At 43.4% G+C, this 27,712-nt stretch overlaps 1 protein-coding gene across 8 annotated transcripts in view; it reads left to right on the top strand.

Annotated features, from left to right (window-relative positions):
- Positions 1 to 27,712, top strand: part of LOC125463699 (cadherin-6-like) — a 192,978-nt gene that overhangs the window by 126,449 nt on the left and 38,817 nt on the right. For all 8 annotated transcript variants that reach the window (XM_048555323.2, XM_048555297.2, XM_059651877.1 and 5 more), the window contains one exon: positions 27,457 to 27,593. In XM_048555323.2, the coding sequence (XP_048411280.2) occupies positions 27,457 to 27,593 (137 nt within the window). The remainder of the gene's footprint in view (positions 1 to 27,456; positions 27,594 to 27,712) is intronic.

A 27,712-nucleotide genomic window follows, 5' to 3' on the forward strand; every position in this document is an offset into this window, starting at 1 on the left:
GAGTAAGGAAAATCCTAGAGAAGGATTCATCACCTGTGGTTAAATAAAAGAAGTTAAAGATAACAGTAAACATTTTAAAAGTGTACAATTATGCAAAGATGGGATGAGTTCAGAAGATTGGATGGAATATAAGGAACAGCAAAAGATGAGTAAAATTTAATAAGAAGGGAATAAATTAGAGTGCAGAGAAAACTGACTGAAAATACACAACATATAGTGACGGACATTTAAAACAGAAAAGAGTTTGCAAAGTCAACATTGTAAATAAAAAATTGTGGAGATCACAACGGATCAGGCAGCATCCATGGAGAGAGAGCAAGGTAATGTTTCGAGTCTGGATGACTCTTCATCAGAGCTGATGGGAAGTGCAGTGGGACAGCATTTACATTGTAGTTTGGGGCTGGGGATAGTGGATGGAGGGTATCAGTGGAGAAAAGATGTCGATCATATCTGTCCTTGGCATACACTGTTCTAAAAAACATGTCTTTGGAAAGTCTGACTTAATTATTTTTTAAACCATTTCACAACAGTAGACCAGCAGCTATATGACATTAGTATGGAATCCCAACTCTAGAAAATGCTTTTAATATATAAAATAAAACAACTTCCATCACGCAGGACACTTTGAAATGTTCAAGGTAATTAGGCAGAGTCAGTGTTATTTCATGCAAGAGAAATCATGATTAACCAATCAGCTGGAGTTCTTTGAGGAAGTAACACATGCTGTGGATCAAAGGAAAACAGTGCATATAATGTATTTAAATTTTCGTGAACTATTTGATAAGGTGCTGCATCAAAGGTTATTGTGGTATAAAAGCTCATGCTCATATTGGCATGGATAGAAGACTCAATAGTTGACAATAATCAAACATCAGGTAAAAATGAATTATTTTCTAGTTGGCAAGATTTAATGAGTGATATGCCACAGTAATCAATGCTGAGGCGTCAATTGTTTACAAAATTGACATAAATGACTTGGACAAAAGGACCTTTGGAATCAGTACCAAACAATCAGCAGCTCTTCTCATACAACAGAAAGTGTTTCACCCCTCATATTTCTTACAAGTTATCCTGATGAATGCAAGATGAAAATCTTTGATAAAGCATGTCTCTTTTCAGCAATCTGTGGAAACTGGCCAATTCAGCCCAACAAGTGCTCATTGACCCTTCAAAGAGCATCCCACCCAGACCCATCCCTGGTAACCCTGCATTTCCCATAGCTAGCACACATAACCTACACATCCCTGAACACTACAGGCAATTTAGCATGGCCAATCCACCTAACCTGCACATCTTTGGACTGTGGGAGGAAACCAGACTACCCAGTGAAAACCTGCACAGCCATGGGGAGTATGCACAGACAGTTGCCCAAGGGTGGGATTGAATTCAGGTCCCTGGTACTGTGAAGCAGCAGTGCTAGCCACCCTTACTTAAATATTTATTGTCACTTCCTGTCCTGAGTGTATACACAATATTGTGAGACACATTTTGTCTTCTAAAAGAAAAATAGCTAATCCTAATTAAGAATTCCAGAATTATAATGCACTCTTAAATAACATAATGTGTGGTTATATTGTAGTCATTTTGTGTGCATTGTATATGGATTGAAACATACCACTGAGCTCTTTGGGATACCAGTGCTCTTTGTGTGGATTTAATTTCTGAAATGTTTGCCCCCATCCATAACTCACACTTTGGGCAATCAATCAAAGAGATTAGGGCAAAACTGAAATGCCAAAGTTTGATTAAAAAAAAAACTTTCTTCTTCAGTGGGACAGAGGCACTGTACTGTTTGAGCAATGAACATGATGCAATGTGAAGGGACACAGTATTAAGAACAACTATTAGTGTTTTGCATATTTAAATGGAGAGAAACTTCAAAGTTCCTCTTCAAAGAGAGATCTGGGAGTCCTTGTGCGTGGATCACAGAAAGCAAGCATGCAGGTACAGCAGATAATAAGGAAGGCAAATGGAATTTTGATGTTTATTGCTACAGGCACAGAGTATATAAGTAGGGAAGTTCTGATGAACAGTCATAGGGCTCAAAGTGTTGACTTCTGCTTTTACCCCACCATTGCTGCCAGACCTGCTGAGTTTCTCCACCAATTTCTGTTGATGTTTCAGATCTCCAGTATCTGTAGTTCTTTGTTTTATTAAAGCAGGGAAGTGCTGCTTTCACTGTACAAGACACTAGTGAGACCCTACCTGGAGTATTGTATACAACTTCAGTCCTATTACTCAAGGATGGATGTAATGGTATGGCAGGCAGCTCTGAGGAGGTTCACCAAGTTGATTCTAGATATGAGAGATTTGTCATACAAAGAGAGATGGAGCAGTTTAAGGCCTCTACTCTCTGGAGGTTAGAGGAATGAAAGGAGATCTGATTGAGATGTATAAGATACTAAAGAGAATTGACAAAGTAAATGTAAGAAGGATGCTTTCTCATGAGTGGCAGTCTCGACTGAGAGATCATAGTTTTAGGATGAGGGATAGCAGATTGAGAGAAGTATCTCAAAGGCTGGTGAATCTGTGGAATCACTAACCCAGAGTGTGGTGGGGCATTGAGTAAATTTAAGGAAGAGACAGACAGGTTTTTAATTGGTAATGGGTTGAAGGGTTATGGAGAATGGGAAGGAAAGTGGAGTTGAGACCAAGATGCAATCAACCATGGTTGTATTAAAGGCTCGAGTTGCTGAATTCCCCACTCCTGCTCCTTGACCTTACATGAGTTAATGTGTTGGCTCAGACATTCACCTGATATTTTTTGCTTACACCTCCAACAAAAAAGACAATTCTTGTCAGAAAATCAAATCTGTTATAAAGCAACTATCGTACCCATCCATGTAATGTGAATGAGAAGGAGAATCCAGAATTAGCTGTTAGCTTAAAATGGTGGCATCAGCTTCAACATTATCCTTACTGCTTTGAAAGTTACACTGTACCATGCTATTAGGTGAACATTGCATGTTGACAGCATTTGTCATGTCTTTTAACTGATAGAATAATAGAGACACCCTTTTACTGAATAGATAAAACAATAAACATAGAACAGGTTTTCAATGATTTAAAATAGATATTATGAGAACATAGTTCTTCACAGCTTAATAAACTATAATACTTCTGGCTTAACAAGTTTACTATTTAGATCTTTACAAAGTTGCATATGAATCATGCACTTTTGCAAATTGGAAAATTCAGAACTCCCAACAGAACTTAACATAAATAATTATCAGGTAAATAATTTTAGTGCCAAGGGAATCTGTTCAGTTTACATTCAAGCATTTTAAATCAGAGCTCGTACCTTGTGTGTGGGTTTTGATGCCTTGCTCATAAAATCCTTCTGAACAGATCATACTGCAATTGACCGGCAATCAGAATAATTTAATTTCTATGTTCCATGGTCTGTTGATCCACTTGTATTAACACTTCAAAGGATAGTCCTAGACATCAAACAAACCTTGATTTGGCTTCAGAAGAGAGGTGCTGTTAATGACGAAGATCCAGCTCAGCTAAGGCAGTCCCACTATCACAGCGAATTCAGCATACTTTTCACAAGCACAAGTAACTGAAGCCAATTTTCATGCAGATTCTCATACACGGTTTTAAAAGCAGCAGAATTGCCAGAAGCAATAAGTTACTTCAAACACTGTCTCACCATTGTGTACAAATCAGTAATGTAATAGTGATGCACTGCAGAAACTCACCAAGACCACTTAGACAGCGCCTTCCAAACCCACAACCTCTTCCATCTGGACGGACAGTACATGGAAACACCACCAGTTGCAAATTCCTCTCCAAGCCACAGCTTCAGGGTCTCTTCTGAAGGAGTTTGACGAATTGTGACCAGAAGATATGTTTCATTGATTGCCTTTTTTGTCTTTTTGTAACTTTTTTGTACATATATGCATTAATCACTGAAGGTGGTAGGACAGATCAAATGAGCAGTTAATAAAGCATATAATGCCCTAGGCTTTATTAATAGGGCCACAGAGTCCAGGAGCAAGAGATGATGCTGAACTCGTGTCAGACGCCAGTGAGACCTCAGCTGGAGCAGTGTGTACAGTACTGAGTGCTGCACTTTAGGAAGGATGTGAATGCACTGGATAGAGTGCAGGAGAGGTTCTCAAGAGAGGTTGCAGGCATGAGAAACTTCAGTTACAAAAATCGAGTGACGAATGTAGGACTGTTTTCCTCGAGAGGAGAAGGCTAAGAGGAGAGATGATGGATGTTTTCAAATTGTGAGGAGGCTAGTCAGAGTGATTGGGGGGAAATGGGGAGACGGGAGACCTGAATGTGTTTCTATTGCAGTTGTAACATGAGTTTCTGCTGCCAGTTTTGTAGAGATGCAGTGTGAACAGAAGCTTACAGAACACTACAGAGCTTGTGTTACTCACATCATCTGGTGCAAGCACCAACATGGTGACATCAAAGCGCGATATGTCACATAGTAAGGTTAAAGAATCAGCAGAAAAATCCATCAGATAGATCATTAGCAATCACATTGCAGTCTACAAATCATACCACATGTGGTTCAATGCAGCCACCGCCTCACCATGACCAGGGGAAGAGTTACTGTCTTTCAAGGCAATACTGCTTCTAACATATCCACATTCCCCACCATCCAACTAATGTTAATGGAGCTGGAAACAAATAGAAGCCTCCAGATGTAAGGGAAGCCATTTAAGAGCATAAAGATGTACATTGTCACACTTTTACTGTGGAACAAACGCTAGAGCAAAACAAAACAGCAAAACCTTACACACACAGCAGAAAATAAGGTGATCAATTGGTTCCATTTTGTTTGACCAGGGAGTTTACATCTACTGATGAAAAATATAGTGTCAGCCATCAGACCTTGTCAGTGGCTGTAGTAGTCAGGTGATTAATGGCTCACACCACTTCTGATGTAGTTTTTATTTCTTGAGTTGGTGTGTGCTGCAACATTTGTCTAGGGTGCCCTGATGATCTATAGTGGGGTCTTCGCTTTGTTGTGCTTTTGACTGGGAGAGGTTTCCACTTTACACTGTTCTGTTGTGCAGCCTGCATCAGATAGTCATTGGAGATGATGCTGGAGTCCCACTGTATAACACTCCCTCCCTATTGTGTCGCCCGAGCACTGTTTCAAAGTGTGAGCAGAAGGATATGTAATGACCTGGGCAGTCGACATGCTTCGTTGCAGCCTCATTCTGGATCTGTTCCTGGCCGATGCAAAGATGTTATGACTGGAGAAAACAAAACCAAGAGCTATGGATGCTAGAAATCCGAAACAAAATCTGAAATTGCTGAAGAAACCCTTCTTCAGAACTAGACTCAAAATGTTATTTTGCTCTCCACACACCAGACCTGCTGAGTTTCTCTGGAACATTCATCAACTACAGATTTGATTATGGGAAAGCAGGCTGCTTGCAATTTATCAGTCGTGATGTTTGAAGCCCTTTCCAACAAATGTAGACGTTTACAGTCGCTGAGGATTCAGGAGCTGGGGGAGTGTCAAGGGACCTCCCCACTCCACCCTTCAGACTTTCAGAATCCAACAATGTGCTGAGACCTGGTCTCCTGGTATTATACCTGTGAGATTAATTAAATAGTGGTCCTGCTAGTAACAGTACCTTGTCCAACACATCCATTCACGGCAGACCAGCTAACATTCCCAGATGATCCCTATCGCAGCCGTCTAGCAGTCAACAGTGCAAGTTTTCCAGCCTTGCATTTAATTCTTTTGTCTCCACTATCCTCAAAGCAGATGGTTAGACCCTCCAGCTGTCTCCTTGCTTCAAGCAGTTACCGTTGCTATTTGCTTTGTAAGTGCAAAAGTGGTTTCTAACAATGTGAATGTAATTGATGTGCCAACATTACTTGTCCCTAGCATTAAATGTTCCCCACCTTCACAAGTGACATCAGGCAGTATGGCTGTTTGAAGAAAAAGTATCTGATCTTTATTCTAGGATTGATGAAGCCAGTGGGATTCTTTGCCACAGAAAACAGGTTGACAGCAAGACTTCGAATGCTTTCAGGAAGAAGTTAGGTATAATCCTTAGGGCGAAAGGGATCAAAGGGTATGGGAAGAAGGCAAGAAGAAGGGACTGAAACAAAGATAAACAGAAAGTGCTGGAGAAAGTCAGCAGGTCTGACAGTATCTTTGGAGAGAAAAACAGATTTAATGCTGTGGGTCCCTACTTCTTGGGCCCAGTGACCCTTCTTCAGTTGTGAAGACAATGGTGAAAAAATGAGGGCAGATTTGATCGAGGTGATCAAAATCTTGAGGTGCCTGGATAGCGTACATAGAAAGAAACTGTTCCCATTGGTAGAAGGATTCAATCAGAGGACACCACTTTACAGTGATTGGCCAAGAGATGAGGGTAAAATGTTTTTACACAACGAACAGTTAGGCTCTTCAATGTATGGCGTGAGAGAGTTGTGAAGACTGTTCAATCATCACTCTCGAAATGTATAATTATCTGAAGAAAAAGCATATACATGGTTACAGGGAAAGGACAAGAGATTAGGAGTAGTTCAGATGCTCCTGCAGAACCGGCATGAATACAGTTGGCTCCTCCTGAGCCATAACCAATCTGTAATTCTATTCTCTGATTCTTCGATCGATTTGAAAACTTTAAAATGTCTAAGGGATTTGAATTGATAGATTAGATATAGAGCAACAAAGCACAAAGCGGGTCAATCCAGAACAAAATGGCCATTGTGAAATTCAGAGTGAGACCAGTTTGATGGGAACTTAGGAAGATAAAACCTAAGAAATAGGAGCAGGAGTAGGCCATTTGTTCCTTCAAACCTGTTCTACCATTAGGCTATGGCCAATCTTGGACTCCCCTGCACCTACTCCCCATATCCCTCGATTCCCAGGAAGATCAAAATATTGTCTATTCCAGCAAAGGAACATTGGCTATGGACCATTCCAAACTTTCAAAAATGTTGAGGAAAGAAGTTCCTCTTCGTCCCAGTCCTAAATAATTGGTTTCTGATCCTGAGATTCTGCTCCTGTGTTCCACATTCACCAGCCAGGTGAAACAAGACGTTAAGCCAGTCCCATATCATGTACATTTCAATACATTACCTTTCATTCTTCTAAGCTCCAGAGAATGTGAACCTGATTTGCTCAGCTTCAATCCTTATTTGGATAGACATGCTGTGTAAGAACTACATTTGTTGAATTATGTGCCAGGGAGTAGCAGTGTCTAAGTCTGAGTTTTACATTAATGAGGACAATTTTGGTTTTGAATCTATACACCTTTGAAGTTAGCTTTTCCAAATATTACCGCCCCATAGCGGCACAGCGCCCCATATTGCTACAATGACGCTGGTTTTTGCTGTGTGAATTTGTTGTACCCTTTAACATCACATCAATTTATTAAAGTAAACACATGCTGCCATTGCAAAATTCTACAATTCAGACTCACAAAATCCCGAAACTGCAGAACAACAATCCCAGTTGCAATGTTCGCTTTCAGATCAGTTGACTGTTCAGACATTATGCAAACTGCCTGATTGTCAGGACAACAAAGTGTGAAGCTGGATGAACACAGCAGACCCAGCAGCATCTCAGGAGCACAAAAGCTGACGTTTCGGGCCTAGACCCTTCTTCAGACAGGGGGATGGGGTGAGGGTTCTGGAATAAATAGGGAGAGAGGGGGAGGCGGACCAAAGATGGAGAGAAAAGAAGATAGGTGGCGAGGAGAGTATAGGTGGAGAGGTAGGGAAGGGATAGGTCAGTCCAAGGAAGACAGACAGGTCAAGGAGGTGGGTTGAGGTTAGTAGGTAGGAAATGGAGGTGCGACTTGAGGTGGGAGGAAGGGATGGGTGAGGGGAAGAACAGGTTAGGGAGGCAGAGACAGGTTGGACTGATTTTGGGATGCAGTGGGTGGAGGCGAAGAGCTGGGCTGGTTTTGGGATGCAGTGGGGGGAGGGGACGAACTGGGCTGGTTTTGGGATGCAGTGGGGGAAGGGGGAGATTTTGAAGCTGGTGAAGTCCATATTGATACCATTGGGCTGCAGGGTTCCCAAGCTGAATATGAGTTGCTGTTCCTGCAACCTTCGGGTGGCATTACTGTGGCACCGCAGGAGGCCCATGATGGACATGTCGTCTGAGGAATGGGAGGGGTGTTAAAATGGTTCGTGACTGGGAGGCGCAGTTGTTTGTTGCGAACCGAGCGGAGGTGTTCTGAAAAGCGGTCACCAAGCCTCCGCTTCCGCCATCTACAATCCGACCCCACCACCCAAGACATTTTTCCATCCCCACCCTTGTCTGCTTTCCGGAGAAACCACTCTCTCCGTGACTCCCTTGTTCGCTCCACACTGCCCTCCAACCCCACCACACCCGGCACCTTCCCCTGCAACCGCAGGAAGTGCTACACCTGCCCCCAAACATCCTCCCTCACCCCCATCCCAGGCCCCAAGAAGACTTTCCATATTAAGCAGAGGTTCAGCTGCACATCTGCCAATGTGGTATACTGCATCCATTGTACCCAGTGTGGCTTCCTCTATATTGGGGAAACCAAGCGGAGGCTTGGTGACCGCTTTTCAATACACCTCCGCTCGGTTCGCAATAAACAACTGCGCCTCCCAGTCACGAACCATTTTAACACCCCTCCCATTCCTCAGACGACATGTCCATCATGGGCCTCCTGCGGTGCCACAATAATGCCACCCGAAGGTTGCAGGAACAGCAAGTCATATTCCGCTTGGGAACTCTGCAGCCCAATGGTATCAATGTGGACTTCACCAGCTTCAAAATCTCCCCTTCCCCCACCGCATCCCAAAACCAGCCCAGTTCGTCCCCTCCCCCCACTGCACCACACAACCAGCCCAGCTCTTCCCCCCCACCCACTGTATCCCAAAATCGGTCCAACCTGTCTCTGCCTCCCTAACCTGTTCTTCCTCTCACCCATCCCTTCCTCCCACCCCAAGCCGCACCTCCATTTCCTACCTACTAACCTCATCCCACCTCCTTGACCTGTCCGTCTTCCTTGGACTGACCTATCCCTTCCCTACCTCTCCACCTATACTCTCCTCTCCCCCTATCTTCTTTTCTCTCCATCTTCGCTCCGCCTCCCCCTCTCAATTTCAGAACCCTCTCCCCATCCCCCTTTTCTGATGAAGGGTCTAGGCCCGAAACATCAGCTTTTGTGCTCCTGAGATGCTGCTTGGCCTGTTGTGTTCATCCAGCTTCACAATTTGTTATCTTGGAATCTCCAGCATCTGCAGTTCCCATTATCACTGATCCCAGTTGCAATGTTCACTTTTAGATCAGTTGACTGTTCAGACATTATGCTAACTGCCCGATTGTCAGGTCAGCTTTCCAATTGGTGGCAGCACTTAACCAGCAGTTTTTCACATTTATTTATGTATCTGTATCAATGGTATCTCTAAATATATAGGAATTCGATTGGACACTCTTAAAGGCTTGAATATGGCCTTCTGGCCATTGGCTTCAAATGTTTGTGCAAAAGCGACTTTGTGGTAAGAGAGTTAAACAATTCAGAGAGGAATTCCATGCACCAACGGCGAAGCAAGGATTGTTGCAGGGATGTTGTAAGCTTTTGTTCAGTAATCGTTGGAAAAGCCAACTTCAAAGGCAAAGAGATCAATAAACAAGAGCATCTAAGTAGCATCACCTCTGCATCTTGTCAATAATCCTTCCTGTAAAATTGAACAACTGCATACCTCACCATTTAGCTTTGTATCCCTTCATTTTTTTCACCCTGCTGCTGATATTTTTGAAAATATTGTTTGAACGTTGAGTGTTGATGACACCAGCGGAAACCACTGCCTGAGAGGAATTGTTGAGTTTGATAATGTATGACAGCTGAATTGGCAGGTGCACCACAGAAGTTGAAGCATTCTTGTCTTTGTGATTGTATCTTCGCTTGATGTTGTTTTGGTCCCATTGCACAGTCAGCGATCACCCCAAGCCAATTTCCCAGAGCTAGCATTAATCTTCATTCCTTAAATGAACATCGGAAACAAAAAGAATCAAAATTAAATGGAGGAAAGTGATGTTAAAGTTAATGACAATCTACCGATTTAATTTTCCTAAAAGCATCCTGACATTATTCTCAACTCAATGGCTGGCATTTATTTTTCTCTTCCTTTATCAACAGATTTGTTGAAACCAAAGAAGGCATCCCAAGTGTAAAGAAATAACGTGCTAATACTCAGCTAAAACAAGGCACTACTCTCAGGGACAGGTTTAAGCTGGTTTCTCTTCCTCATGTTTGAGGATATCAAAGAAAAATCTTTGTACAAAGCCACTATCATTTGGAAATTAAAGCTGCAGTATTCTGCAGGGACCATGCACAGCCTGACTGCTATTCAGGTATAGCAGTTAATCAACAATGCACAGGGGAAATAACAGTGCAGTGGTACTACCCCTGAATTAGTTAACCAGATGATCCATCCTTTTTTTTTGACTAATTCACCGGATGAGGGTGGCGCTGGCTCGGTCAGTATTCAGTACCCATCCCAGTGGACTGTTAAGAGTCAACCCCATTGCTGTGGGTCTTGGAGTTACATGTAGTCCAGATCAGGTAAGGACAGAAGCTTCCTCCCCGAACTGACTGTGCTGATTGGAATTGGGTGGACCTTGTTGAATGAGGTACTTGATTGGGGTTGTTAACCTGGGCCAATCAAGAAGCCCTGGCTGACCAATATGAACATGGGATTTAGAATCTCCTCAGTTCAGGAACTGACTCTGAGCTGGCTGGTCACAAGTCAATGAAGGGTGACTTGATGATGGGATACAGGCCTCTGTGTAATTATTTCAAGGCCAATAGTGAACCAGGTGGGTTTTTCCAGCAGTAATTTCATGGTCATCATTAGACTTAACTCCAGATGTTTAATGAATTTAAGTTCTATCATCTGCCATGGCAGGATTCAAACCAGGTCGCCAGAGCATTGCTTGGGTCTCTGGATTAATAGTCCAGTGACAATACCATCAGGTCACTGCCTCCTACTGTAGGCTTTTGCCTCCAGCAGGGTATTTGTACTTGATGAGGCAACATTTAGGTTAGCTCCCACTATGTTAAAACTAGATCAGGGTAACGTGATACTGAGAGATTCAAAAGAATTCATTGCAACTCCTGGTTTATACAGAAATATTACAGTGACAGGCACTTCAATGTCTAGGTTCACACTAAGCTATTTAGTTGCTAACTGTAGCACACTTTCAGTAACATGCCATGCTTCAAGTGGCCTTGGTTAAGATCGAGAGTGAGACCTTTACACCCTCTGTTCATATGATGTGAAACGATGGTGATTTCATGAGCATGTCTCTTAAAGATATATGCATCCTGGCTGCAAGCCTTAATGCAACACCAGAGGCCGAGGATAATGCTCTGGGGATACGGGTTCAAATCCTGCATTAGCAGCTGAAGGAATTTAAATTCAATTCTTAAATCTGGAATTAAATCTCATCTCATGGAAATATCATCAATTATCAAAAAAGGTTCACTAAGGTCCCTTAAGGGAGGGAAATCTGCCGCTCATACTGGGTCTCCAAACCCACGGTGATTATTATCTGAGCTTCACACTTAGGAAAATTCAGTTCAACAGTAAGGAAGGGGGAACAAATATCGGCCTTGCCAGTGACACCCACATCCCATCCAAGAATTCCTTTAAAAATAACACATTTCATTGGGATTGTTCTGAAGTTACAATGAGGACCAAGGCTGAGTGGGACAGAGGAGGGAAGTGTGAAAGTAAGGTGAAAGCAGAATGCATAGGTGTTAAGTTTGTGCATGATGGATGATGGTGAGGGAGGAAGGTAAGATTATTGATGTAGGTAAGAGGCACAATATTCAGGTACCGACATGATCCTGGGTCATCTGTTGCTGAAACCTTTATCCGTTCCTTTGTTATTTCTAAGCTCATGGGCAGCCTCCAATCTTCCAGCTTTCATAAATCTGAGCTTGTTGAAAACTCTGAAACCAAATATGCAGCAAGTTCCAATCCCTGATCTCTCCTTTATATGCCATTGTATCAGACCTCCTCTTGAGAGAGATCTCATGGCACTGTCTAGGTCTCCTGTGCTGGCCACTTGTTTTATTGCAGGATTACTGACCCTCTGCTTTCTCTTAGACTAGTGTTTGGGTTTATCTGATAAGACAATGCTACCGCAGAAGGAAGATAGACTGTCTCTTTGGAAGCCAATAATAGATGCAAATGGAAAAGGTTTATCCCAGGAGAATCAAGACAGTTCAAGTGCTAACTCATGTCAAATGAAGAAAAACCTTCATTTCCATAACTCCTGAGATGAGGAGGAATACCTTCACTCAGAGAGTGATGAATCTTTGGAATTCTCTGGAAGGTTAGCCTTTGAGTGTGTTCAAGGCAGTAGGTTGATAGATTTTTGTTGACTTCAAGGGATATGAGAATAACAAATAACCATGGCATTGAGGTAGAAGATCTAGAATGGCAGAGCAGATGTGAGTGGTTGAATAACCTACTTCTGCATTCTTTTCACACCATCAGGGCATCATAAAGCACTTTACACCCAACATAGTCGTTTCTGAAGAGTAATCACTGTGAGAATGTAGGAAATGCAGCAGATATTATTTTTGCACAGCAGGATCCCACAGACAGCAAATATCTAATGTCCACTTTCTGAGTGATGTTGGCTGAGGGATACGTATTGGCCAGGAGTCTGGGACAAATCCCACTTGTCCTCTTTAAACTAGTGGCATGGAATCATGGATATCTGTGTGAAAGGGCAAGACAGGGTTTCAATTTAACATCCCCATCAAAAGGCAGTACCTCCATTGTTGAATATTCATTCTCACTGCCCTTCTCAGACAGCTCCTTAAGAATGAGGGTGACTTGCCTACATCCCACATTGATGGGTTCTGTCAGAACTGAAATGACCAAAATGCCACATACAGAATGTGGGGCAGGGGACGCAAGAAAAGTTCAGGTAGATGAGGTTTATTTAGAGGTCATTTCCCTCTCTCAAATGCCTCTGTGTGTCCCCTATGTGTCCAGTGTCTTCCTGAATGAACCCTCCTCATTTTGGGCAGTCACAGGCCAGGAACACAGAGTCATGGAAGTTTACAACATGGGAACAGGGCCTTTGGCCGAAAGCGTCCATGCTGCTCAGTTTTCACAATTAAACTAACCCTATTTGCCTGTGTTTGTCTATATCCCTCCATACCACATCCAAGTATCTGTCCAAATGTTTCTTAAGTGACAAAATTGTACTTGCTTCTACCACTGTCTCTGGTAGCCTGTTATGGACCACTCTCTGTGTGAAAGAATTGCCCCTCTGCATCCTTATGTATCTCTCCCTTCTCACCTAAACCTGTGATCTCTAGTTCTAGACTCCCCTACTGTGGGGAAGCATTGTTGGCTATCTTTAACTATGCATCCCATGACTTTGTAGACCTTTATAAGCTCCCCCTCAGTCTCCCATGCTCCAGAGAAGGAAATCTCAGCCTTTCCAGCTTCTCCTTACAGTTCAAACAATTCCAAGCCAGGTAGTATCCTAATAAATCTTTTCTTCACTCTTTCTAGTGCATGAGTAGGTGCAAGGTCTTTGACTTTGTCAGAGTTGCATTGAGCAGATCTCTAATACTGCATTTGAGCCACAACTGAAATTACATGCTCAAGCGTTTCTTGAATGCTCAAGCCCCTGTTTCACAGCTGAACCTCAGTTACCACCTTGAGACCAGTAACATCCTTGAGCTTTATTTTGGGTTTATTATATCTAAGGAACTTATACTATTTCTGTTAAGCTGCTTGGCTGCGAACCTGCTGAGGACTTACCCTGTGATCATGCAAACATGCATCCATGCAAAAGGCATGGAAAGAGACCATGCAATAAATGAAATAACAAGCAACTTTTAAAGGAAATATTGAGGAACTACTTACCCTGTTGCTGCTTTGCATCATGCTTTCATGCATTTTGAAGCATATTTTGCATCAGCACGCATCTAATACAGAAGGTCCACTTTAGCACTCAGTGTGGAATAGGAGCCTGGCTCTATTCCTAAGTGATAGCTAACAGGTTTTAAAATGTTTTGTAATACAGTACCTTCTGTTTAGTACAATCTGAGTGCTGTCTACTGAGTTTACTGTCAGGCCTCAAGACTGCTGTTGCCATGCTCTGTTGTAAGCTGACGTGGCTTTCCAACTCCTTCTGACTGACCCAGACATTTTAGTCTATTAGGCTAAAGTCATTGACTTTCACAAGCCCTTTACAGAGATTGAGAGCATGTGAGCAAAGCTTGCTTTGTGAACAATGAGGCCACAAAGCACAGCTTATTGATTTCTAATAAACTGCAGATTTACAATCCCAGAATTCAGAGAGTAACTGGGCTGTACATGACCAACATCCATAGAGACCCACTTAAAACTGGTGACATGGCGATGTGGAGGTGTTGGACTGGTTTCTGTCACTTAATATTGGCTCCAGGAATCAAAAGCTGCCTGTCTTTCTCCTCCATGTTTCTGATCTCTCTCTGTCTCTCTCTCTCTCTCTCTCTCTCTCTCTTCCCCACCCCCCACCTCTTTCTCTCTCTCTCTCTCTTTCTCCCTCTTTCTTTCTCTCTCTCTTACTCTCTCTCTATACCCCTCCCCCTCCCCCTCTCCCTCTGTCCCCATCATGTTCCTGACCTCTTGCTCTTTCTCACTCTCCTCTTTCCTCTTTCCCCAACCTCTCCGCTTTGTGCTGCCTCGATCCCTCTCATCTCTTTCTCTGTTCAATTTTTTTTCTCCTCTCGACAATACAGCTAGAGCAAAGTCAGAAAGTTACCCTCTCGCTGTCAGCATTGAGTGTAGCCTGGTGAAATACAAAAAAAATGCAACTGAGGAGTAAAGTTCCCCTTTTCTCTGCTTCAACAATGTGCTGAGCTTAACCACAACCTCTAAATAGGAGATGACTGCAGCCGGGTTTGAGTCTGCTACTGTTTGAGTGGCAAATAATGGGCCGTTCTGTGCTGTTAACCTTAGCAACTGGAAACTAGACACAGATGGTTTGAGATAGTTTATTGTAGGGCTATTATAACTGTTGGTCATGGTATACTTTAACTCAATCACTGACAACTGGCTTCAAACAGGATTTCTGGAATAGCTACAAAAAAAACGTAAATAATGTGTGTTTGAATAATTAGGACTCAGTCACTGAGCACCCCTTAGATTATGATATTTACTTTGATGTTGCAAATTTAATTTCATAGTGCTGATTCTGAGAGCAGTTTTAATTAATTTGCATAACACAGGTTTTAGAATAAATTGTCATTTTTCATCAATTGCTCAGTGGAGAGAATCATAATCTTCAAACACCTTACAGCAACTCTTCAAAGTGGCACTGAATCACGGTGAGGGTAGAAAAGCTATTCGCGGCATTTTGCGGTTTTTTTCTCTGCAAAATGCATGCGACAATAAAATCATTCATTTTCATTTTCGACTTGAACCTAAGTATTCTCGTCAGGGTCAAAAACCAAGAAGTCAATACAGCTCGTGGCTTTCCTTACAACTCTGCCAGAGTATTATACCTGCATTCAAGAAGATGGCCCACAATTATCTTCTCAAGGGCAACTCAGGATGGGCAATGAATAGTGTTACTTACATTCGTCTAATGAATAAAAATAAATTGCTCTCCAACTCAAATTAACCCACTAATTGCTGCACCCTGTGATGGCAGATTCTTGCTTGTTAGTCAGGGGGAGCGAGGGGTTATGAGAAGCATTTCCCTCCAACTCACCCAAGGTCCATAGAGAGCAGCAACTTTCAGAAATGGTTGCAAATGACTCAGCATTTCGACTGGAGGACACAGAATCCCACAGTGACACTGTACAGGGAGAGGTGGCACTGCAAATCAGTGCCTCGGTCACTCCAAGAATCCCTACAGCGCGGAAGCAGGCTATTCAGCCCACTGAGTCTGCACTGACCATCCAAGTGGCATCCCACTCAGACCCACCTCCCCACCCTATCCCTGGAACCATCCATTTCCCATGGCCAATCCACCAAACCTGCAAATCTTTGGACTATGGGAGGAAACCAGAGCACCCGGGGGAAACCCACGCAGACATGAAGAGAACGTGCAGACTTCACACAGACTGCCGCCCGAGGCTGGAATTAAACCTGGGTCCCCTGGTGCTGTGAGGCAACGGTGCTAACCCCTCAGCCACTGTGCCACCACTCAGCCTGAGAGTTATCACCAGGATTCCAGATATACCTGAAAACAGCAGCCCTAACCTTATCCCTCTGCAATTATTTATCCTCCAGAGGGGATTCACCCCTCAGCTCCCCGTAATCCCCTTTGCTTGTTCTAGTGAACCAGAAAAAATGGTGGCATTTGCACAATGCCTTTCAAATGTCCCAATTTGTTTGCACCCACTTTGACGTGGAGGCACTGTTTTAACATCAGAAACTGTAAGGTGATAACTGCACAGTTTTTGCAAACTCCCTCCTCATACTCAATTATTGTTAAATTAAAATTAGACTAAAATTAAACTAAATTAGAATTGAAAGCGTGGGAAGGACTCCCGTATAGAATCATGGGGCACTCCCTTTCAATTTTAGCAAGTGTCCCTCATAACCTTGAGCAGAAAAATACCTTACGTTCTAGTGCAGTACCGAGGGAGTGCGACTCTCTCCAAGATGCAGCCTTTAAGTAGCGCTGTTAAACTGCGGGCCTACTTTCACACCTCTTGGGCGATGTAAAAGATCCCATGGCACAATTGTGATGAAAGGTGAATGATTTCTTCCTGGTATCCTGCTCAGTATCTATCCCTTGTCGCAAAGAAACAGATAAACCACTTTTAGATAGCAGTTTGCAGGATCTTGCTGTGAGCAGTTTGGATGCTGATATTCCAACAGTGACTGCAGTTCATTTGGCACCCAGCTGTAAATGGCTGGCAATGTCAGTCATAGAATCATAGAGACGCTCAGCATGGAAACAGGCACTTCTGTCCAACTCGTCCATGCTAACCAACTATCCTAGAATCCCCACGCCAACCCTCAGAGCACCCCCCCCAGACCCATCCCCCTGTACCTCACCTAATCTACACATCCCTGAACACTAGATGGCTCAGTGGTTAGCACTGCAGCCTCACAGCGCCAGGGACCTGGGTTCGATTCCAGCCTCGGGTAACTGTCTGTGTGGAGTTTGCATATTCTCCCCGTGTCTGCGTGGGTTTCCTCCGGGTGCTCCGCTTTCCTCCCACAGTCCAAAGATGTGCAGGTTAGGTGGATTGGCCATGCTAAATTGCCCATAGTGTTCAGGGGTGTGTGGGTTATAGGGGGATGGGTCTGGGTGGGATGCTTCAAGGGGCGGTGTGGATTTGTTGGGCCGAAGGGCCTGTTTCCACACTGTAGGTAATCTAATCTAATCTGTGGGCAATTTAGCATGGCCAATCCACCTAACCTGCACATTTTTGGACTGCGGGAGGAAAGCAGAGCAAACCCACACAGACACGGGGAGAAAGTGCAAACTCCAAGCAGACAGTCACCCAAGGGTAGAATTGAACCCAGGTCCCTGGCTCTGTGAGGCAACAGTGCTAATCACAGGGCCCCCGTGCCACATCCTAAATGAATCGAGTTTAATTTGCCAGCATTTGGACCATATCCCTTTGAACCCTTCCTATTCATATACCCATTCTGATGTCTTTTAAGTGTTGTAATTATACCAGCCTCCTTCGGCAGCTTGTTTCAGACACTTTGCTTTGGGTCTGGAGTCACATGTAGACCAGATCAGGTGAGGACTAATTTCAGCTAATTTCCTTCCCTAAAGGTCAGTCGTGAACCAGATGGAATTTTTTAAAGAAATTAACCTTTCAGTTTTCCTACAATGAATTTAATTTAATTTCCACTCATTATCATAGTAAGATTTGAACCTACGTTCCGAAAACATTACCCTGGATCCATGGAATTCCTGCCCCAAAGGCATTGCCACATTGCCCTCTGCTGTTTCAGGCGATGAAAATCTGTGCTTGGTGTTTGACTGCCATCTGCTGGTGAAATCAAAACAGCAAAACCCCCGCAATTAACATTTCAATCAAACTAAAGTGAGCCTGCTGAATCTTACTGAGTTCACTGACCCTGCACCCACTACCAAACCAACACAGAAAGCAGAACTGGACTCTCAAATAATCCATATGCTAGGAGCTACACTTAGTTACTTAACTCCTGTTCCACACAATTGACAAAAAGAAAGGAAAGGCTTTTTATTTGAATCCATCTCTGAGAAATCTAAGGACTCTGCATTTCTATAGCAATTTTCAGGATTTCTCAAAGTGTTTTGCAGCCAATGGAATACTTTTGTAGTGAGAGCAGAAAGCATGAGAAGTGCTCAGTGGGCCTGACAAAAGACAGACAATTAATGTTTTAAGTTGACAGTGACCGCTTTGGAAGTAAAGCAAGGTGAAAAGGGCAGGAAGCAAAAACGGGAAGATCTGGGAAGCGGATTACATGACAAAGATGTCAGGGAACAAAAGGTGTAAGATGTGTGTTGTGATTGAAACAAAGACCAAGTGGATCTCATTGACTTGAAAGGGGATCAAGGGTTATGGGGAGAAAGCAGGAGAATGGGGTTGAGGAACTTCTCAGCCATGATTGAATGGCGGAGCAGACTCGATGGGCCGAATGCTGTAATTTCTGCTCCTATGCCTTATGGAGTATGGGATCCTTGATTGGGGTTGTTAACCTGGGCCAATGAGGGAGCCCTGGCAGACAGATATAAATAAGAGATTCAGTAGGCCTCCTGTCTAGGGATGAGCTTGGTGCTGACTGGTCAGAACCCATGTACTGTGCATGTGTGAACAAAGGGTGACTTGGTGATAGGATACTGCCTTAGCGTGATAAAGTTATTACAGAGTTATTTCAAAATGGTATAAAGTTGGTTGTAAAGGAACAAAACATCAGTCCACAGTAAATGTTAAGGGCAGAGTAATGGAAAGCTTTGTCTGAAAGCAGAAGCTTAAAAAGCAAGCTTCAAACAAATACATGGCTGAGAAAAATCGAAAATGAAAACAAAGTTGATGGTGTGAACTGAGTGAACTCCATGTTGAGTAGTGAAAGCTGCAAAGTGCATGATGGGAAGATGAGGTACTGTTTCTCCAGACTTGATTGAGACTGTTTGGAACATGGCAGCAAACTGAGGACAGAGATGGTGTTGTGAGAGTGAGACAATGAATTACAGTGATAAACAACTGAAAGGTCAGGTTCATGCATGCACACAGACTGGAGATATTCTGGGCACCATGCTTGGTCTCACCTCTGTCGAGGAACGTGTCACAGGAAGGGGTTGAGGCGTTTGGGAGGGGTGGGGGTTTGATGAAATTATTGCACAGGCCATGGTCCCCGGGAGAGGAGGAAAAGGTGTGGCTGGTGGTGGCATCACTGTGCAGGTTTTAGAAATAGCAGAGGATTGTCGTTTGAAAGTGGAGGCTGGAGGGATAGAAAGTGAGGACAAGAAGAACCCTGTCACTGTTCTAGGAGTATGGGGAGGGGCAGGTGTGGGCATAGCAGCCTCCCGGCTGGGCGTAGCAGATTCCAGTGTGGCTTCCTCTTGGCATGGTATGCAGGGCATGGTGGTCTTCCGGCGGTATGCAGCAGCCGAGCATTATCTCAGCGATGTCTCCCAGTTTCGAGGTAATTCCAAGCGATCTCCCAGCCTCATGACCCTCCAGGTAAAGCCCAGTGCTATCTGGAGCCAAGGTGCCAGTGCAGACTGGAGTCGAGTGCAGACTGGAGTCGAGGTGCCAGTGCGGACTGGAGTCGAGGCGCCAGTGCGGACTGGAGTCGAGGCGCCAGTGTGGACTGGAGTCAAGGCGCCAGTGCGGACTGGAATCTAGGTGCCAGTGCGGTCTGGGTTGGAAGGCCCCTGTTCTGAGCTTTTCTTTCTGCAATGCTGTATTTTTTTATTTCTTTATTTTCTAAGATCTTATAACTGAAGAAGCTGTACCTCTGTACCTAAGATGGCGCTGTAAATGACGATGTGTAAACTTTTCACTGTACTCGCTTGAGTACATGTGACAATTAAGCTCAATCAATTCAATCCAAATCTGAGAGGTAGGTCAGATATGTTAGAGAGCTCTATTGGTGCCATGCGAGGGGATCCTCATACAAGGAACAAGGGTGATATGTCAGAAACATTGATGTGGAAGGCAGAGCCATTGGAACAGAATAATGTGGAAGGAGGAACTGGGAGAATGGAATGAAATCCTTTACAGAAACAGGGCACGAATAAGAAATGTTGTTGATGTGTAATCACTGTTGCCATGTGTAAAACTCAGTAGCCAACTGGTGTACAACAAACTCCTAAAAACAGCAATTAAATACTTGACAAAGCAACCTCTTTCAATGACAGTGACTGGGGAATAAAAGGTGTCTGGGACACCAGTGAAAACTTGTCTTTGAAACTGTGACATGACATCTGGGAAGATAGAGAGGGCTTCACCTAAAAGACAGGACAGTGCGTTCAGCCTGGATACTATACTCAAACCTCTGGGCTACACTCTGCATCCACAAGCCCCAGACTCAGAAGTGAGTCAACACTTGCGCTGAGCGAAAGCGAGTGATGCCTTTGTTTCTAAAGCCGTCCAACATTGCCCCCTACCTGAGCATACCAGTTCCTGGAACCCACATTCCTTCCAATGTTACCTCTACACTTTGCCATTCCAGACACTTGCCTGCTGACCTCCCATATTCTACCCGTCACAAACTTCAGATTCTCTAAATCTCTGCTGTTTGTAACTTTTATCAAGCCTGCTGCCACTGTGCTCACTGACCTGCATTGGCTTTTGGTTAAGCAACACCTCCAATTTAAAATTCTCAACCGTAATTTCAAGGCTGTCTGTTCCTGTCACCTGCTCAAGCCCCACAACCCACCAAGATACCCATACTCATCGCCTGCTTCTGGCCAATTGAAATTTTCACTGCCTCACTCACAGGGATAGAACCTTCAGTGGCCTGGGCCCTAAGCTCTGAAATTCTCTCCGTACACTCCTTTCCCTCTCTTACCTCTTTCATAAGACTTCTCTTAAAATCTCTGACCCAAATTTTTGGCCATCTGCTCAAAAGTTTTCCTTACATGGCTCAGTGTCTCTGTAATGCTTCTGCTAAACACTTTAGGGTGGGTTGTTACATTAAAGGCAATATATAAATGAAAGTTATAACAGCACGTTAGCTCCTACTGGAATGTGAGAGCTGGGTGGAACCCTTCAGCTGCTGATACATGAAGAGCCTTTGTTTGTTCTTGTGAAAAATCGAGAAAGTTTATAACTAAATTACCCAAGATTCACAGTTCAACCCTAAAGCTTGAACCTCCTTCACCATTAACGCACATTGGCAATAGTATGTACCATGTGAAGGATGCACCATGACTCACTGATATTCCTTAGATAGCCATAAAATCTGCCATCCAGATAGACAAGGGCAGCAGGTACATGGGAACAGCATCATCTCCCACAAATTCCACTCCAAGCCCCTCACTGACTTGATTCTGAAACGTACCACCATAGGTTCAGTGCTGTTGGCTCCCTAACTGTATTGTGGATGTCCTGACACCAAATGGACTGCAACGGTTCAAGAAGGCAGCTCACCATCATCTCCTCAAGGGCAGCTAATGATGGACAATTAATACAGGCCCAATCGGTGAGGCCTACACTTCCTTGAACAAATATATTTTTAAATAAAACAGACTCCTGCAATAGGAGGTAGGTAATAATTGGAATAATAATATGCTTGAATATTAAAAGATATGTTGCACCTTGAGATCTTATGCTACTTTCTTATTGTGTTCAGTTCCCCCTAACCGCTATTTTATTGCAATATTTTGCACATTTGTATTAAATTCCTCCTGTGTGATTTCAGTCCAGAGTTTGCACAATCATTGCGCTCAAGTTCGCATCCGATTTCTAGGGTTAATTTTAAAACAGCGTCACAGCACAATTTATAAATGTGATTTCAAATCCAGAATCCAACGTTGTTTATCAAGTGGGGTGATAAATAGGGTCACGCTACCGATGCCTCAGATGTCAATAAATTCTCAAAACACAAGGGCAACATTTGCTGAGCTTAAAATGTTGTAAAGATTTTGTTTCCCAAGTGTTTAACATAAGTTGGACAAAGAAGGAGACTATATAGCCCTTGGAAAATAATCAATAGGGCACACATTTAGTGGTTAACACTGCTCACTAGGGACCTGGGTTCAATTCTATCCTGGGGTGACTGTTTGGAGTTTGTGCATCCTCTCCATGTTTGCAAATATTTCCCCTGGGTTCTCTAGTTTCCTCCCACAGTCCAAAGATGTGCAGGTTAGGTGGATTGGCCAAGCTAAATTAGCCATGGGAAATGTGGGCTTGCAGGGATGGAGTGGGTCTGCGGATGTTCTTTGGAGATCAATTCCAACTCAACAGGCTGAATGGCCTTGACCTGCACTATTCGGTTCCTATGATTTCTAAAGGGATGGAATTGGAAAGCAGAAAATGGACCTTGAACTTGTCTGGAGCAGCAGAGTAAAGGCTATCTTTAATTATAGCTATTGAGCTGGTGTGTAAGACCCTATGTCACAGTGAACTCAGATCATATGCAACTGGACCCCAACCCCTCTCATCATTTATATACTTAGAGTGTGTAAGGTAATGGCTCTAAAAGAGTTAATTTTAGAGCAGCATTAGCTCCTCATAATCTGATGATGTAGCACAGAATCAGGCAGCTTTACATAAGGTATTAATGGAGGCAGATGTGTCACTCCTGGTTCCTGATCGTTAGAATGAAGAATAAATAGAGAATGTTATTTATTGATCCTGAAAGGCATTGTCAGGCTAACAGACAGTCTGTGCCCTGGGGGTTGGGAGGACTGTGTTAAGAGTCTAAGCAGCATCAGAGGAGAAGGAATGCTGATGTTTCAGGCCTAGACCCTTCTTCAGAAAATGAAGAAGGGTCTAGGCCTGAAATGTCAGTTTTCCTGCTCCTCTGATGCTGCTTGGCCCGCCGTGTTCATCCAGCTCCACGACATGTTAGCTCAGATTCTCCAGCATCTGCAGTTGCAACTATCTGTGTTAGGAGTCCCTGTGTTTGCAGCCAGCCTGACAAGTTAAAGTGAGCAGTCAGACTCCCGAAAACACATCATTATGGCTGAATGTTCAACCCTGATAGAAATAGCTGATGGCTACCCAGGAGAAGAGCAATGACCTACTAACCAATGGCTGCTGTTATTCCATCACATCCCCCTAGGACCCTAATGCCCTTCATAAGAAACAGGAACAGGAGTAGTCCATTTAACCCATGCAGCTAGTTCAACATTTAATAAGACAATGGCTGTACATCTCTGCCTAACTCCATTTATCTCTACATCCATTGATATCCTCCGTTTCCTAAAATCTCTTGCTCCCAACTTGAGCATCCAAAGTTCCCTGAGGTAGAAATTTCCAGATAGTCACAGCTTCTGAGTGAAGAAAGTCCTTTTCATCACAGATTGACCTTATCCTGAGATCATGACCTCTAATTCTACGCCTTCCAGTCAGAGGCAAGCAGCTTTTCAACATTGACGTCGGTAAACCCACGACTCACTGGAGTGTGGAAAGATTTTCTTGGGGGCAGATTGAATAGGTTGGGCTTGAACTGGGCAGAGTTTAGTAGAATGAGAGGTAACTTTTTTGAAATATACTGGATTTGACAGCGTAGATGCAGAAAGATTGTTACCCCCTTTTAGGAGAGTCTCTAACCAAAGAGCGTTATCTTAGAATAAGGTTCAGCCATTTAAGATAAAGATGAGGTAGAATTCTTTTCTCTTAGTTGGTTGTCAAGTTGTGGAATTCTCTACCACTGAGGGCTGTTGAGGCTGGGCCATTAAGCACATGTGTTTGGGATTGGCAGATTTATAACCAGTAAAGGATGCAATGTTTGTGGGACAGGAAAGTGGAGTTGAGAATAATCAGATCAGCCACAATCTCATTGGACAGCGGAGCAGATTCAATGAGCCAGATGGCCTACTCCTGCTCCTACATCTTATAAAGACTTAGCAAATAGGAAAAGGAGTTGGCTATTCGGCTCTTTGAGCCCACTCCAGAATTCAATGTGATCATGGCTGATCATCCTACTTAGTACACTGTTCCTGGTTTTGCCCACATCAGAATTTGAAAAGGTTAAAGATGCAATGGGTTATAGAGGCTGATAAGGATTCAGGGGGGTTGTGGGGGTTGGGGTGGTGCGGAGATGCTGCAGTGGTGAGCAGAGAACAACATTTTTGATACAGTTGAAGGCAGAAGGAATGAAGGGGCAAAAGACTTTCCAGGCAAAATGTTTTCCAAATGTATATGCAGAGAATTATGTCTATAGTGCATTCAAATTAGGAACACATACCCTACTGTGCAAGCTTTTGGAGATTTTGGCACTAAAATGTCCAAATTAGCAGTGGTACTTTCCCATATATTCAGAAAATACCAGGAAGTGATCCATAAATCGTATTTTCCACAACAATCTGATGATGTATCTGTAACATTCCCTACAAAGGATGCTGTGAAATGTCATTGAGAAATTGCAAGCCTCCTACTACCTACAGCATTGTTTTCTGTCTCTCAGCCACACCCTCACCTATGTTTTAGGGATCCCAACCCAAAACGGTAGCCTTCCTGCTCCACTGAAGTTGCCTGGCTTGCTGTGTTCCTCCAGATCTCCACTGTGTTATCTCTGACTCCAGCATCTGCAATTCCTACAAACGCTGAGATATTTAAGCTGAATCCTCTTTGGACTCCAGTTATGGAAGAGAAATCAGTGATCAGAGGAGGGGGTGTTTGAAGTATAAGCAAACTCATCAAAGGCTTCGGATGAATCAAGTATGAAAGGATGCAACATTTTCCAGGCACAGACAAGCAGCTCTTCAGGTCCTGTTGAAGGATATCAAGTGTAGAGCTGTGGGAGAAATAGGCACTGATTTGGAATGTGGAAACAACTTTGAAGAAGAAGGAGGTAGGAGACAGAACAACAGTCAGTAAAGGAAGGATAAGCAGTCAAGGGGTGATCTTGGAAATTTTGGTGATGTTGATTTGGAAGAAGAAGGGGAAGAATACCTTGAGCAGAAGGATAAACGTTCAAGGCCTGATAATGCCCAAGGGAAGTTGGTTTACTTTGTGATGTGAGCTTGTCTCCAACTCCATATGACAATCCTTATGTTATTGAAACACAGAAACAGAGAAAAATACGGGCAGGAGTAGGCCCCTTAGCCCTCTGAACCTGCTGTGTTATTCAGAATGATCTTGGCTGATCATCTACCTCAGTACCTTGTGCCCACTTCCTACCCAGGCCCTTTGAATTCTCTAGTTGTAAGAACTACATCTAACCCCTTCCTGAAAACATTTAATGTTTTGGTCTCAATCGCTTTCTGTGGCAGAGAATTCCCCGGGCTCGCCGCTCTCTGAGTGAAGACATTTCACCTTCTCTCAGTCTTTATCTCCCATAACTGAGTGTAGATAAAACTGAGTGTCGATATCATGGTATTGAAGAAACGAACAGACATTTATTATAGCTAATTGTATTTGCAAACAATACATTATTCTTGCATGTTGGTGCCTGGATTAAGAATGAGCTGTGAGGGTACAACAGATGACACTGCTTCCAGTAGAGTGTCATGCTGCAAGAGATCTGAGGTAAGATGCAGGGTATGATCCTGCACCCTCAGGTCACTGGCTGCAAGACACTGCTGATATCATTAGCAAGTCCCTTAAAGGCCAACTGGGCATGAGGCAGAACCCAAAGATTAGAATTAATTAGCTGAAAGAGGTTGGTACCATGGGGAGAGCATTGGAAACTAGAAAAGGCAAGGTGTTTAGTCTGAGTTCCAGTTACAGGATTCAAGTCTAATTCCATTTTGTGTGAAGAGAATTCTACAAGAATAAGGTAGATGATGTAATTCATGCTCTTTAAAGGTATGTTTTTTTAACTGGCCTTGATTTCAACTTGTCTCACAACTTTAGATTAAATGAAAATTATTTCAGCAAACTGTATGGCATTCCTTTGACTCACATTTTAGCTGAGCCTCCAGCGTGGAGCTTTCTAAGATGCTGCACTATGAGCAAGTGCATGCAACAGGGTAAAACATGATTCACTTTCCCAGGTTTTACTCTTTCCTTGCTTTGGGAATGATCTTTCCTGCATTTAGCGCTTTGTCGCTAGCAGATGGCTCTGATCAGAGCTCACAGCGTGAAAAACCTGCTGCTTCCCACTGACTGCCACCACACACTGGAGAACAACTCTGTAAATTTATGTTTCGACACATTTTATTTGATCTTCAGACACGTTTTATTTTATTACTATTGGCGGGGCTCTCTCCTCCTGTCCTTTCATTTTGGTTTTATTTTCATGATGGGGGTGCAATTTCATGGAGCATAGCATGCCTTGGTTGGGGGTAGTTTAGCTCAGTTGGCTGGACAGCTGAATTGTAATACAAATGGACACTTCTAGTGTGGGTTCAAATCATGCTCTGGCTGAGGTTGCCATGAAAGGCTCTCCTTCTCAACCCCTCCCCTTGCCTGAGACTGCCATCAATTTCCTCTCATATAAAATAAAACGAGGAACGCTGGATGATGGAAATCTAAGACAGAAATTGCTGGAGAAACCCATTAGGCCTGTGGAGAGACAGAGTTGGTGATTCAAGTCCAGTGACCTTTCATCAGAACCAGTGTTCTCTCCCTAATGAGAGAGCAGCTCAATGCTCTGGTGGGGCTACAGAGACTGTACAGTTACTTTTATTGTTCCTCATGCATGTTTTGTTTTCTTGCTTTATGGGATGTGAGCATTACATATAGATAATTGGGGCAGCATTGTGGTTCAGTTGTTAGCACTGCTGCCTCAAAGCACCAGGGACCTGGGTTCAATTCCATCCTCAGGCAACTGTCTGTGCAAGGTTTGTACATTCTTCCTGTGTCTGTGTGGGTTTGCTCCAGTTTCCTCCCATGGTCCAAAGATATGCAAGACAGGTGGTTGGCCATGGGAAATTGCCCATGGAGATTTAGGCTGTGTGGGTTTGCTGGGGGATGGGTCTAGGTGGGATGCTCTTCAGATGGGCAGTGTGGACTTGTTGGGCCAAATGGCCTGTTTCCACACTGTAGGGTTTCTATTCGATAATGTTTACCAACAATCCATGATTGCCTTTGAGAAGGTGCTGCTTTCTTGACAGCTAAATGAATTTTGTTGAAAGGAGACTTGTCGCTGAAGATTTTCATCTTGCACTCATCAGCACAGATATCAAATTTCAAGCAATTGCAAGAATTTATACTTATTTATTCAGATAAATTCACTGACACCAATCATCCTGCTGGCATTTGACTAGGTCCTGAGCAGAGAATAACGCACTGATTCAGGAAGCCAATTGTTGGGTGAGAGTCCAGGTGTTTGAGATGTTTCAGGGATCAACAAAGAAGTCAGACCAACAGTGTGGATTTTATGACCATGTTTGAAAACTGGTGATAAGCTGCATAAATTGCTTTTCTGATTTGACTCTTTCAGTTACTCAATTGATCGACATACTGATTTGGACAGATATTTCAACATAAACTCTGCCAATGGATCAATTGTAACTTTGAAACCTCTTGACCGGGAAGAAATGCAATGGCATAATATTACCGTCATAGCAACTGAGACAGGTCAGTATCGGTATTGCTATTGTTTTGCCTCCATTTCTTTGCACTGCACCTTGCTTTAATGTTGTTTAGACCGCTGGTGGACAAAGTGTTTTTGAAGAGAGGATTGTTGAGACTCCTAG

Source organism: Stegostoma tigrinum, chromosome 2, assembly GCF_030684315.1.
Source record: "Stegostoma tigrinum isolate sSteTig4 chromosome 2, sSteTig4.hap1, whole genome shotgun sequence".
Classification (NCBI taxonomy): domain Eukaryota; kingdom Metazoa; phylum Chordata; class Chondrichthyes; order Orectolobiformes; family Stegostomatidae; genus Stegostoma; species Stegostoma tigrinum.